Source organism: Triturus cristatus, chromosome 11 (genome assembly GCF_964204655.1).
Source record: "Triturus cristatus chromosome 11, aTriCri1.1, whole genome shotgun sequence".
NCBI classification, from domain to species: domain Eukaryota; kingdom Metazoa; phylum Chordata; class Amphibia; order Caudata; family Salamandridae; genus Triturus; species Triturus cristatus.
This window is the reverse complement of record NC_140594.1, coordinates 845,396,898-845,410,104: the sequence shown is the minus strand read 5'-3', so window position 1 is coordinate 845,410,104 and position 13,207 is coordinate 845,396,898. Positions and strand designations below refer to the sequence as shown.

Genomic DNA, 13,207 nt, shown 5'->3' with positions numbered 1-13,207 from the left:
CCCACCGAGATACAATGCTCCAAAACCAGCCTGTTAGGGACTATGATCCCTCATCCTGATAATTGTCGGAAGCAATCTTGTGGAGCTTCTGGATTGCTTGATAAACTGTCGGTGCATTGTCGGGGATGTAAGTGCAGTAACTCGTTTTGATCAATGTGCAGACTCCTCCACGGTCCGCCAGTACTATGTCAAGCGCCATTCTGTTCTGTAAAGTCATGAGGCGGTCCGCTTGAAGTTCAGCCGTGATGTTACTGAGGGCAGCGGCAGTTGCGTTGATGGTGGCATCTACCACCCTGGTGAGATGTCGGAGATTGCGACTATTGACCATAGGGCCCCAAAAGGGGAGGAACCCTTTAGCACAGTCACCAAATTCTTGGCCAGCTGTGTCTTCAGTATCAACCACACCTCTCTTCTGGATGTGGTATTTTGCATCGGCTGTGTAGGTGGGGGGGAGCAACCAAGCAATGTAACAGGTGCCTGCCCAAGACTTGGGTAGCCAGGTGTAGGCCTTGTTCCCACACACAAAGTACGTGTTCAGTGAGGACACCAGAGCTGGGAGAGTCGAACCATTGAGCTGGAGTGTGTAGGCACAGTCACTTTCTCCCACCCATACTGTTCCACTGCTCTTCATGCAGTATTTCCCGGGATGTGGGTAGACAGTGAGATCTCTGATAGGTGGCAGTCTTTTCTTTCCCCCTCCATTGTAGATGTTCAATGGATAGCAAGACCCATGATTGTCCTCATATTCATTCTTTTCTGCTGAATCTTTATTCATGCTTGGCCACTCCGCAGCCATGATGTGGCGGAATGCTTGTCTGCTACTGATCTTTCCCAGGGATCGTGTGGATGTGTCACCTGAATAGAATGCATCAAAGAACACAGTGTACCAGCCGTAGGCCGAGCCAGCTCGAGAAAAAGGAGCAGGAATCAGGAACATCCCAGTGCTTGCAGTATGGGGCAGCAACCCACATACCCAACAGTTTGTCTTTGTTCACCACAAGCTGGTGCTGGTGTAGCATTTGAATGAAAGTGTTGTTAAAGAAACCAGTCCTTCTGTTTCTCTCATGGGTGGGTAATGACACATGTTGATGAGGCGATTCTGTAGTGGTAGGAGGCTCCGATGCTGAAAGGGTAGCGTGTATTACCCATCCGAGGCAGGCCAGTCACAGTGAAATAGTTATTAATACGATTAGACAGATCGAGTACCGGCCACGTATTGTCTTCATGTACTCTTGTTTCTTTATTTCTTTGCTCTTCAAGCTTTCAGTGTTAATTTTGTTCATCGTCTGCTTCACTTGGTCTTCCCTAGTTGCTGCCTGTGATTGGAGGTTGCTTCACCGGTCAGTGATTCCGGCGGCCCTATTGGCACGTTCCGGTCCGCTGTACCGGCTCTGGCCAAAAGCGCCGGTGTATCACAGCCCTGCAGCAGTTTGTCGGACCATGTCAAGCAGAGGGCAGAGGCCCTTGTCTCTTCAGTCCTTTTTTCTGGATCGGAGGTTGTACCGGGTGGACCTGGGCATTGTCTGATCAGGAAACAAAGGCTCTGGCCGTTGAGTGTCCCGCAACCTCAGATGCGGAGGAACGTCAGATTGCAGGATGTCATCGTCCTCTTGTTCAGATGAAGCCCAGGTAATGTTGGCGTCACTGAAGGGTACAAAGCGCTGGACTCTTTCACATTCGTCGTCTCCCAGGCCTTCCTTGACCCACCGGTCGTATGGTAGTGGTAGAGGCACCTTCTTGCAATGCACTCCGTGGACCCAGTTTTTTTCTTCCTGCCACCTTCACTGCAGACCTGGTAGCCAGCAACACTTGCTAGGGCGGCTTCCACCTCGGCTCCAAGTTCTTTGTTCTCTGGAAGTTCCGGATGCAAACCCAGTCACCGGGCTGGATGGTGTGACCAGGGCCCTCTGGTTTGGGTGGCAGGATATCTTGTACCCGATGATGAATGAGACGTAGGTTAGTGGTCAATTCATGTAAATAATCAATCAACAATGGGTATTCACTGGCAGCAGTAGGAGGTGATACCAATGAAAGCACGGACCTCCTTCTGCGTCTTTGGTGGGGGCATTTTACTGATTGTTTGTATTCGTTCAGGGGTGAGGCGGCGTCCCTCCTTCGACAGGAGATGACCTAAGTAGGTCACCTCATGTCGACAATATTGGAGTTTGGATAAAGAAACTTTGTGATTGAACTGGGCCAGATGTAGGAGCAATTTCATTGTAGCTTCTTTACACAACGCCTCGGTGTCTACTGCTATAAGCAAATCATCAACGTACTGGAGTAGTGCTGTACCTTGGGGTAGGGTCAGGGAATCAAGTTGGCCCTTGAGGGCCTGACTATAAATTGAAGGGCTCTCTGTATATCCTTGTGGAGCTCTGCAGAACCGGAAACTCCGTCCTGCCAATGAGAATCCAAAAAGGTCCCTACTCTGTTCATCAACGGGTATACTAAAGAAGGCGTTTTTTAAGTCAATGACAGAGAAAAAACATGCAGACGGGGGAACCATAGTCAGTAGGGTGGTGATATCTGGGACCACAGGAAACTGGAGAACTACTATTTTGTTTATCTCGCGCAAATCAATGACAAAACGATAAACAGGGGGCTTGGAAGGATCGGTGCAAAATTGGGCTATTGCACACATTTCCTCTTGTCTCTTCAACTACACCCTTGTCAACAAGTTCAGAAATGATCTGGAATAATGCCCTTTCCCCTTCTTTGGGTATTTTGTATTGGGGAAGTCGGGGAGGGCGAGCATTTTCCTTCAGGGTAACAGAAAAGGGGGGTATGGACAAAAAGGCCGACATCAGTATCACCTTGGGCCCAAAGATCAGGAGGGACATTCTGAAGTTCCTGGGGAATTGGATCTGAGGAGGCTAAATATACTGGGTGTGTGGTGGGGGGACCCATAGTGATGTAAACCCCATCAGGAGAACAGTATATTGTTGCATGTAATCTTTTTAATAGATCTAAACCCAACAAATTTTCACCACATGTGGTAGTCAAAACCAAAGGGGAATCAACTGTGTAGGGTCCTATCGTTAGTTCCAGTGGTTGTGAAATGGGTCTCGATACTGGGGTGCCAGAAAACCCTACAGAAATGTTATTCGTGCCAGACAAGGGGGCCCCAGGGACTTTGGACCTAGCAATAGAACTTTTGGTTGCACCAGTGTCGACCGAGAATTTTTCCGTAGAGCCCAGTGTTGTAACATGAACATACGGTCCCTTCTGGTCAACAGGAATAGGCACGGGTCCCTTCTCTTGTCCTTGGCAATCCTAGTGGGACAAAAACCCAGTCCCTTCTTCAGGCTCATAAGCCTCAGTAAAGTAATTGCGGTCCTCATAATTAGCGGTATCAAATCTATTCTCTTGCATAAGGGAGCGCCTGTCCTGTAACTGTGTTCTAGGTCCGCCTCGGCCTCGTCCTCTCTGGGGATGTTGTCCAGTGAAGCGGTCAGCGGGGGCAGTGTTGTTCTGGGACAACAAAGGACACTCGTCGTGCCAATGACCCTCTTGGCGACAATAAGCGCACTGGTTGGGTCCCGGCAGCGGGCGAGGAGTCACGGGGGCAGGTCTCTGAGCTATTCGTTGAAACTCAGGGCACCTGTGTTTTGGGTCTGGGTCGGGTATGCTTGTTGGAGTAAGACCCTCGTCTTTAAGTCTTTAGTCTTTTTATCCGTTCTATTTCGCTCTTCATTCTCCCTATTCTCATAGTACTGGGTCATTGTCAAAATACCAGACGGGGTGTAAATGGGCCATGCACTTTCTGACATTTTGAGCTTAGTCCCAAGTTCTGGCAACAGATTAGACACAAATTTATCCACAAACAGTTGCTGTCCCCCTTCTGTAGTCATGTCCTGTCCACTATAGTCGTTGAATGTGCTTTTGAATCGTATGAAAAAGTCAGAGACACTTTCATCTTTCTTTTGTTTGCAAGCAGCTAATCTGTCCCAATTAATATGGTGGGGTGTCAACATCTTTTTCATAGCAGTAAGTATCTGGGCTGGAAGGGCCAAGATCATGGGATCGGGTTTCTCACCGCCAGTTCGAGCTCTGCCAGCTTCCTTAAATTCCTTCCACGTATGGCCAAATTCTGTTTGATCATTATGGCGTATTTTGGACCATACTTCAGTCGGTACTACTTGTCCCATTAACATATCTATATCTGCTAAAGTCATTACGCAAGATTGGAGTGTCTGACTCAATTCCTTATAATAACCTGCTGGATTTTTACGCGGGTCAGGCAATTGATTTTTAAGTTGGAGGACGTCCGACCTTTTCCAAGGGACATGGACCCACATCTGCCTAAAACCTGCCGGTATTTCAGGGTTGCTATCTGCGTCAGCAACGTGGTCTCTCCAAACTGGCTGTACCTCCCTCATTGGGAAACCCTTATTTAAAGAAACACCAGATAAGGAGTCTCTGTAGGCTACTAACGTGATTAGATCGCATAATAGTGCTGGGCCCTTAATGTCCCCTTTTTCAACTTTATGGCGAAGGTCAGACAGACCTGGGGGTGGACCTGATTCTACAAAATCCTCCCACATTTGGATCAGTATGTCACACATTTCACAAAAAATTTCAATCTGTTGAATGCGTGTCCACTGATCCATTGTCATCCATATATCCTGAGCGGTGTACATAGTGTTATTTTCCATCCATACATGAGCTTGTTGACTCATAGCGAGTTGTTCCTGTGTACTACCTATCAGTCTGCGCAAGGTGCGTCGTCTGGGAGTGGGTGGTCTATGTGGAGTTACATAAGGGATATAATCACAGACCACTGACCATGCATTCGCTAATAGCCCTGCACTGGGGGAAGGCGTTGGATGGCTGTCAACAAGAAATGGGTTGGTTGCAACGGGAGTTAAAGGCACATTAGGTTGGACAGGTACGGGACTAGTGGAAGGTGCAGCAAGGGGAAAGGAAGGGTGGACTTCCACTGGTGCGGTGGCCTGAATAGTCGGGGCGTTTGGAACGAGTGGCTGAGGTATTGGATGGACGGAGGCATGGGCAGGGGCAACAACTGGAGCAGTAGCGGGGGTCAATTGGGCGGGATCAAGGGCCGGATACATGGCGGGAGTATAAGGGAGAGGGGTGTTCAACATGGAGGCCATGAGAGAGTCATCCTCCTTGTCCCGGGCCTTTCCCGGAACCTTTTTTTGTAACGTAACATCCATCTATCTGCATTCTATTTAATCTATCATGTATTACTATACCCTCTTCTATTCTCTGATTATCATGATTCTGGGCTTTCTGAATCACACTCATACGCATTATTTTAGCTTCGTTCTTTTTGAGTTAGATTTCTTTCTGTTTGGACTCCTTGCGCCAAATCCAAAAGGAATCAAGCATTGCAGGCCTAACTTTTCTCTGAAACAATTTCTCCTCTAAATTATCTAATACAGGAGGCTCAAAACTACCATATATTGGCCATTGCAATTCAGTATTACCCTTTGTATACTTGTGAACATAATCGGGCCAACACCTTGTTTAGCATAGACTTCATGATTAGGGGTCCCCAAAGGAGGAATCGGACAAGATTCCTCCAATGCAGAGTCCTGTGTACAATAACAACACCACCATTTCCGGAATTTACTAAGTCCAGGCATCTCTAGATGTGTATCCTGGATCCAAACGTCAAAGGGTACAATCAAATATTTACAGCCTATAACTGTGCTTACCCCTTGGCTTGGGCTTTTGCAAAAGTCGAATCAAATACCAAAACCAAAATACAATTCACCAAAGAAGTGGACCACTCCCACTCTTACCTGACCGTTAATCTTCCGTCACACGGCAAGTGTCACAAAGGTCTTGATCTCCAAAGACTAGGAACCGGAACTGGGGCGTCAGTCGGGGCCGCAGTCAGGCAGCCCACTGGAGGGAGGAATCACGCAATCGGAGACCTTGGGCCCACAAAGACAATTTTCAGCCAATGTAGTGGCGCGCCTCCCTTGGAATTCGATCACGGACCCCTCACGACCACCAGGCTCGATGACGACCACCGAAGATGCCCCACATTGGGCGCCAGATTGTAGAACCTGCTTTTTGGAGACCCCCCCCACTAGGAGAGTCAAAGCCAGTGGTGCAGGGGACACCTTAAAATCTACGGGTTCTTCTTGCTCAAATCATACATTACCAAAGAGACCAGGACAACCAGCCGTGGAGGGAAGTAAGTTATTTATTAGCTCGAGCTAAGGACAGAGGTCCCAGAATGGTACAAAGACAATTCTACGGAGACTGCTGTTTTACTCCACAGCTTACACATATTTATAGCGCTAGCCACGCCCATTTGTACAATACACAGTTCCACATTTTGATAAGTTCCTCATTCTGACAAGTTCTTTGTCAGTCTTGTGGTGCAATCGTGGTCAGGGGACATCTGTTCTCTGACTGCACAATGTCCACAGCCCGTGCTTCCTTGCCCAACTGGTGTGGTCATGGGGCACAGCCTCGTGCTTCCTCTATTAGTTGGTGTGGTCACAGTGCACAGCCTCGGGCTTCCTCTATCAGTTGGTGTGGTCACAGGGCATAGCCTCGTGATTCCTCTATCAGTTGGTGTGGTCACAGGGCAGCAGGTCGTGACAGGTCGAGTTACTAACAATGGACAGGATGTGGCTGAGTCTCTGGCACAACTGGGGGGTGAGGCACACAGGCAGCTTCTCGGAATCGGCTCGACCACAAGGAGCAGGGAGGGTTGGGCAAGTTTCAACAGGGACGTGGAAAGCAATTCTTCATCAGGTTGCCAAGAGCATGGCAACACAAAATGGAGTCATGTGGGTCATTTTAAAATATAGTTCAACAGCAGTCTACCTTTATTAATACGTCCTGGGGCCAGGATTAAAAGACATGGCACTAGCAGGAGAAGCATATACCTGCAAGTTGGTGACAAACTAATAGGTCCATATGTTTCAGCCAGCTAACCCCAACTAGAGGTGTCACGGCTTTCGTCAGAACCAGTGCATGCTCCTGTTTGCTCTTAAATTATTTTCCACAATTGTGGATAACGGTGTGTGAAGTGGAAAAATAAGAGGTAACTTGAAATACAAAACCAGTGTTTGTGGACTTCATTAGTGATTCACTGGTAGTACCAATATGAAAACAAAATCAGGAGTTAACTACATAGGTGTAACGCCCTGAACGTCTCAGGATCGTTTAACAGACACGATAATGAGGACGCAACCACTTGTGAAGGGTTAGTTATTTAATGAAGGCAAAAATAATACAAAGAATAAACAAAAGTTATAGTCACTGGAATCCTCCAGGCTAAGTACGTTACCAGCCCACAGCACGGATGGTCCTAACCGTCCTCTGCATATACGCCGATCCCGGCGTATGCCAACAGAGGGCAGAAATGAAATGGCCGACAATGCCAATCGGTAGGCTGTGAGGGCCACGAAGAGTGTTGGGGAGAATCGAGGAGTCAGGGAAACACCCAGCCGGGGTCTCTACCTGAAGGGAGCAGCCGCTCAACCTCTTCCTCAGACTGCACCGGGACGCGGAGTCACCTCCTGGTGATGCGTCACCGATACCCCAATCAAAAGCAAGAAGACTGAACCGAGAGCAGCCGCTTGATCGATCCTGTGGACTTCCGAGTCTGTAACGCGGCAAACACCTCCTGGTGTGCGTTACAGCTGGCAGTCCCTGTATCTCTGGTCGGGCTGGGAGTTACGACTCCAACCAGCAAAAGCGCCACTGCGCTTTGACTCAGCCGAGTCAAAAAGCGAAGCTCAATGGTTGACCGGTAGAGCTTCCGGGTCCTTCACAGGTGACGATGGGGCAAGACACGGCCCAGGGAGTAACGACTCGACCTACCTCCGTTCTTGCCTTACTGGAGCACCACTCCGGAACACTGCTCTTCACGAAGCAGGTACGTCGGTGTAAACACAATATCCGACAGCGTTGTACCTCCCGGTTCCTCCCTTTATAGGGCGTGTTTTCCTTGAGTTATGTAACAGCTCTCCTGTTTACGTAAGGGCGTGTATTCCTTGAGTTATGTAACAGCTCTCCTGTTTACATAAGGGCGTGTATTCCTTGAGTTATGTAACAGCTCTCCTGTTTACATAAGGGCGTGTTTTCCTTGAGTTATGTAACAGCTCTCCTGTTTACATAAGGGCGTGTTTTCCTTGAGTTATGTAACAGCTCTCCTGTTTACATAACCTCTCAACCGCTAAGCATCCTGGGAGATGTAGTCCGTTTTCGCTGGTTACCGTTTTCCTCCCCTCGCATGACAGGAATACTTGACAGTACATTCTCCCTCTCAGCGGCTCCCCACGGGTCCAGCGCTGGCAGGAAAACGCCGATGGAACAAGGAGACCAAGCGCGGAGCATGAACCCCTTCAGCCGGTTCCCATGATTGCTCCTCCGGGCCATAGCCTTTCCACGCAACCAGGTACCACAGCTTCCCCCTGTGCCATTTGGACGCCCGTATGCCCGACACTTCATACTCCACCTCCGACTCCACGCATACCGGCCTAGGTGTCCCAGACGGCTTGGAGGGTGCTGGTTTGAGCAATGATACATGAAAGACAGGGTGTATCCGCAACGACTGGGGCAAACACACCTTCACGTTCACGGGACCCATACATTTGGTAATTCGATAGGGGCCCATGTACTTGGGATGGAACACACTGTTCTTTCGAAACCTCATGTTTCTTGTGGATATCCAGACGTAGTCTCCAGTGCGGTACAGTGGCCCGGGCCTTCTCTTTCTGTCTGCCGCAGCCTTGTATCTTCTCTTGGCCTCTATTAGGACAGCCCTTGAGCGCATCAACGTGTCTTTTATGTGTGCCACCCTGTCCGCTGTGGCGGGAATCCTGTCCTCTCTGAACGGATGTAGAAATGGCAAGAACCTGGGATGTTGGCCATAGTTGCTATAGAACGGAGATGACTGTGTGGAGCTGTGAGTGGCGTTGTTATAGGCTATCTCTGCAACCCATAGCAAGTCGACCCATTCTTCCCTGCCCTGGTCCACAAAACATCGCAGATACTGTTTGAGCGTTTGGTTCAGGCGCTCGGTTTGGCCGTCTGTTTGAGGGTGGTAGCTGGTGGACAGGGCGGTCTTAACATGCAGCGCAGTGCACCAAGTCTTCCAGAATTGCGCAGTAAACTGCGACCCCCGGTACGACACGATCACCCCAGGTAATCCATGCAGTCGTACCACATTCTTTAGGAGTAGTGACGCCAATTCCCCGGCCGTAGGGACTCTCTTGCAGGGGATGAAGTGCCCCATTTTCGTCAAGTAATCCACCACCACCAGTATTGCCGTCATCCCCTGGTCTACCGGTAGGCCCACCACGAAGTCCAGTGATATGCTATCCCATGGTCTATCCGGGGTCGGAAGTGGATGTAAGAGCCCTTGGGTTCGGCCATGGTCGGCCTTCATGGTAGCACACGTAGGACACTCCTGTCCCCACCTCCTGACATCCACTCTCATGGTTGGCCACCAGAAATGCCGTCCCATGCTAGCCACCGTTTTTTCAAAGCCCAAATGACCTGCGCATGGAGAGTCATGGCACCAGATGAATGCTTGTTTCCTTAGCCTAGGCGTGGGTATCAAGAGGCACCTGCCCTTCAGGGGTATCCCGTCCTTCAGCTGCCATTCTCTGTGACTGAGGAGCCACCTCCGCCATGCGAATGACATGATCCCTCTCTTTATTCCCCTCAGGAAAGTATCCGGTTGGATAACCCCCAATACCATCCTCGGGGAAATGATGGAACGCTCGGTCGCAGGCAATGGTTCCTTAACTGCAGATTGACGGGACAGGGCATCCGCCTTCCGGTTTTCCGTCCCCGGCCGATATGTGATGCGGAAGTTGAACCCCGCAAAGAAGATCATCCACCGCAGCTGCCTGGGAGAAAGGTGTCTTGTGGCCGTCATGAACTGTAGGTTCCGATGGTCCATGTACACCGATACCACATGTCTTGCCCCCATCAACCAATGCCTCCATTCGGTGAAGGCGTCCTTGATTGCGAGAAGCTCCTTCTCCACAATATGGTAGTTGCGTTCGGCGTCGTTGAGTTTGCGGGACATGTACGCAACGGGATGAAGCACCCCTGTGTCGTGGTTGCGTTGGGACAAGATAGCCCCCAGCGCCACATCCGATGCGTCCGCTTCCACCACGTAGGGGAGATCCGGATCGGGGTGAGCCAACACCGGCGCCTTACCAAAGGCGCTTTTCAGGGCCTCAAAGGCTTTGTTCGCTTCAGGGGACCAGACAAACTCCTTGGACTTCCTCAGTAGCTGTGTGATTGGGGCCACCAATCCTGAAAATCCATCTATAAACCGCCTGTAAAAGTTGGCGAAGCCAATGAAACTTTGGACGTCCTTCACGCTTTGGGGCACCGGCCATTCTTTCACCGCCTTGATCTTTCGTTCTGCCATTTCCTGTCCCTCTGGACTCAGCATCACTCCGAGGAATTCCACGGATGTGACGTGGAAGTCACACTTGCTGAGTTTACAAAACAGCATGTTTTCCCTCAGCTTTTGGAGCACAGCTTTGACGTGGTGTACGTGCTCCTCCACACTGAACGAATAGATGAGGATGTCGTCGATATATACGACCACGTAGATATCCAACTCCTCTCTGAATACCTCATTCAAAAAGTACTGAAAGGCTGCCGGGGCGTTGCACAGACCGAACGGCATGACGAGGTACTCAAAAAGGCCGAACCTGGTCTTAAAGGCGGTCTTCCACTCGTCTCCGTCCCTCATGCGCACCAGATGGTATGCCCCTTTCAAATCCAACTTGGTGTAGATACGAGCTTTCTTGACCTGTTCCAGAAGTACACTGATGAGAGGCAGGGGGTACCGATTTTTTATGGTTATCGCATTCAATGCCCTAAAGTCCACACAGGCTCTCAGCTCCCCATTAGCCTTCGGGATGAAGAAGAGTGGCGAGGCGGCCGGAGACTTGGACGGGCGGATGAATCCTAGCTTGAGGAGTTTATCCAGGTACCCCCGGAGATGCACGTTTTCAGGCTCCGTCAGGGCATACAGCCTGCCGCTGGGAACGCTGGCCCCTGGCACCAGGTCGATCTGGCAGTCAAACTGTCTATGTGGTGGTAGCACTTCCGCCTTCACCTCATCAAATACATCCTCAAAACTGTGATAAGCCTGGGGGAGAGCCACATCTTTTTCTGCCGCTGTAGCCACTGTCTGACTCCCGCTCTCATCTGCGTCAAGGGATTCCGTTCTTATTCCACAATGTAGGATGCAATACGGTGACGTCATTTCGATGCGATGTGTTGGCCAATCCACAGAGGGGTTGTGTTTCTGTAGCCACGGCAATCCCAATATGACGCCATATTGGGGCGCTCGGATGATGTTAAAATCGATTTGTTCCAAATGGTTCCTCCCATATCTCATCGGAAGGACCCCCGTGTGCTGCCCGATGGGCCCCGTCACCAATCGCCTTCCGTCTACAGCATAGACGTCTTCGGGTACAGCTTTGGGAAGAAGCACTAGCCCTAGCCTGCATGCCTCGTTGTGGTCCATAAACATGCCAGTGGCCCCTGAATCCACCATGGCCACAACGGGTATCCACTGGTCATGCACTCCCACGTGCACCGTGATAAACAGGTGTCGTTGTCCCTTAGTGACCGAGTTGGAAAGTGAAGGGATGGATGAGTGACTCCGAGATGCCCCTTCTTTGGTCTGGGAGTCCTCTAGTTTTCCGCCGGTATGTCCACCACGGCTGTTACCGACCGGTTGGCCCGATAACGTGACGTCTTCGGTTTGGCAGGGCATTCACGTACGTAGTGGCCTTTTTTGCCACAATATAGGCACAATCCTTGTTTACGGCGTGACTCTTTCTCCGTGGCTGTGAGGCTCGCTCGAATTGCGCCGATGTCCATGGGTTCTCCCTTTGATGCGGTGGAAGTTTCAGGACTTCCCACCGTCACATAGGATGGAAGGGATTTTCCTTTTCTCCCATGATCCCCCTTTCTTTCACTTAGCCTATGTTCCAGCCGTAATACCAGGTTGATAAGGCCCTCACATGTCTTGGGTTGAGGGTCAATATGAGCCACGGCGTCCTTGAGCTCATCGCACAGCCCGTGATGGAAGAGCGCCGTCTGTTTCGCAACAGGCCACTTGGTTTCCGCAACCAGCCTTCGGAACGCGTTGAGATACTGCACCAGGTCGTTGGATCCCTGTCTCAACTCAAGCATTTCACGGTCCGCCGTGTACGAGTCAGCCCTTCTGTCGAATACCTTCAGGAATTCCTCGCGAAAAGCACCCCAATCACATAAGATGGGGTCGTCCCTGCTCACCAGAGGTACGGCCCATTGTGCCGCGTTTCCAGCCAAATAGGAAATAAGGAAAGCCACACGAGCCTGACTCGTGGGGAACGCCTTTGGTTTGCACGATAAATGTAGCGCCACTTGTGTGAGGAATACCTGCACTGTGTTAGGATCCCCACTGTACCTCTCTGGTGTTGCCAAGGGGATGGCTACCGGCATTTCCACTACTACCGCAGGGGTCTGGTTCGTGAGGGAGGTGCTGGGCGTGAGCGGGTCCAATTGGATAGCATCCAGTCTGGCTTTTACATCGGCTGTTTCTTGCCTAGAGGCAGCCACTTCAACTTGCACGGTCGCTAAAGCAGCCAGCACATCATCAAGTGTTGCCATGTCTGTTATCGACCGGGAGACAGTTAGTGTTAGTTAAGGTCGGATATTTTGTAACGCCCTGAACGTCTCAGGATCGTTTAACAGACACGATAATGAGGACGCAACCACTTGTGAAGGGTTAGTTATTTAATGAAGGCAAAAATAATACAAAGAATAAACAAAAGTTATAGTCACTGGAATCCTCCAGGCTAAGTACGTTACCAGCCCACAGCACGGATGGTCCTAACCGTCCTCTGCATATACGCCGATCCCGGCGTATGCCAACAGAGGGCAGAAATGAAATGGCCGACAATGCCAATCGGTAGGCTGTGAGGGGCACGAAGAGTGTTGGGGAGAATCGAGGAGTCAGGGAAACACCCAGCCGGGGTCTCTACCTGAAGGGAGCAGCCGCTCAACCTCTTCCTCAGACTGCACCGGGACGCGGAGTCACCTCCTGGTGATGCGTCACCGATACCCCAATCAAAAGCAAGAAGACTGAACCGAGAGCAGCCGCTCGATCGATCCTGTGGACTTCCGAGTCTGTAACGCGGCAAACACCTCCTGGTGTGCGTTACAGCTGGCAGTCCCTGTATCTCTGGTC

General features: G+C 50.5%; 1 protein-coding gene across 1 annotated transcript; it reads right to left on the bottom strand.

Moving 5' to 3' along the window:
- Nucleotides 1–40: 40 nt before the first annotated feature.
- On the bottom strand, nt 41–937 carry LOC146785515 (endogenous retrovirus group PABLB member 1 Env polyprotein-like). Its single transcript, XM_085633063.1, has one exon. The coding sequence runs from the start codon at nt 935–937 to the stop codon at nt 41–43; it is 897 nt and encodes a 298-aa protein (XP_085489189.1).
- Between the last annotated feature and the right edge of the window lie 12,270 nt (nt 938–13,207).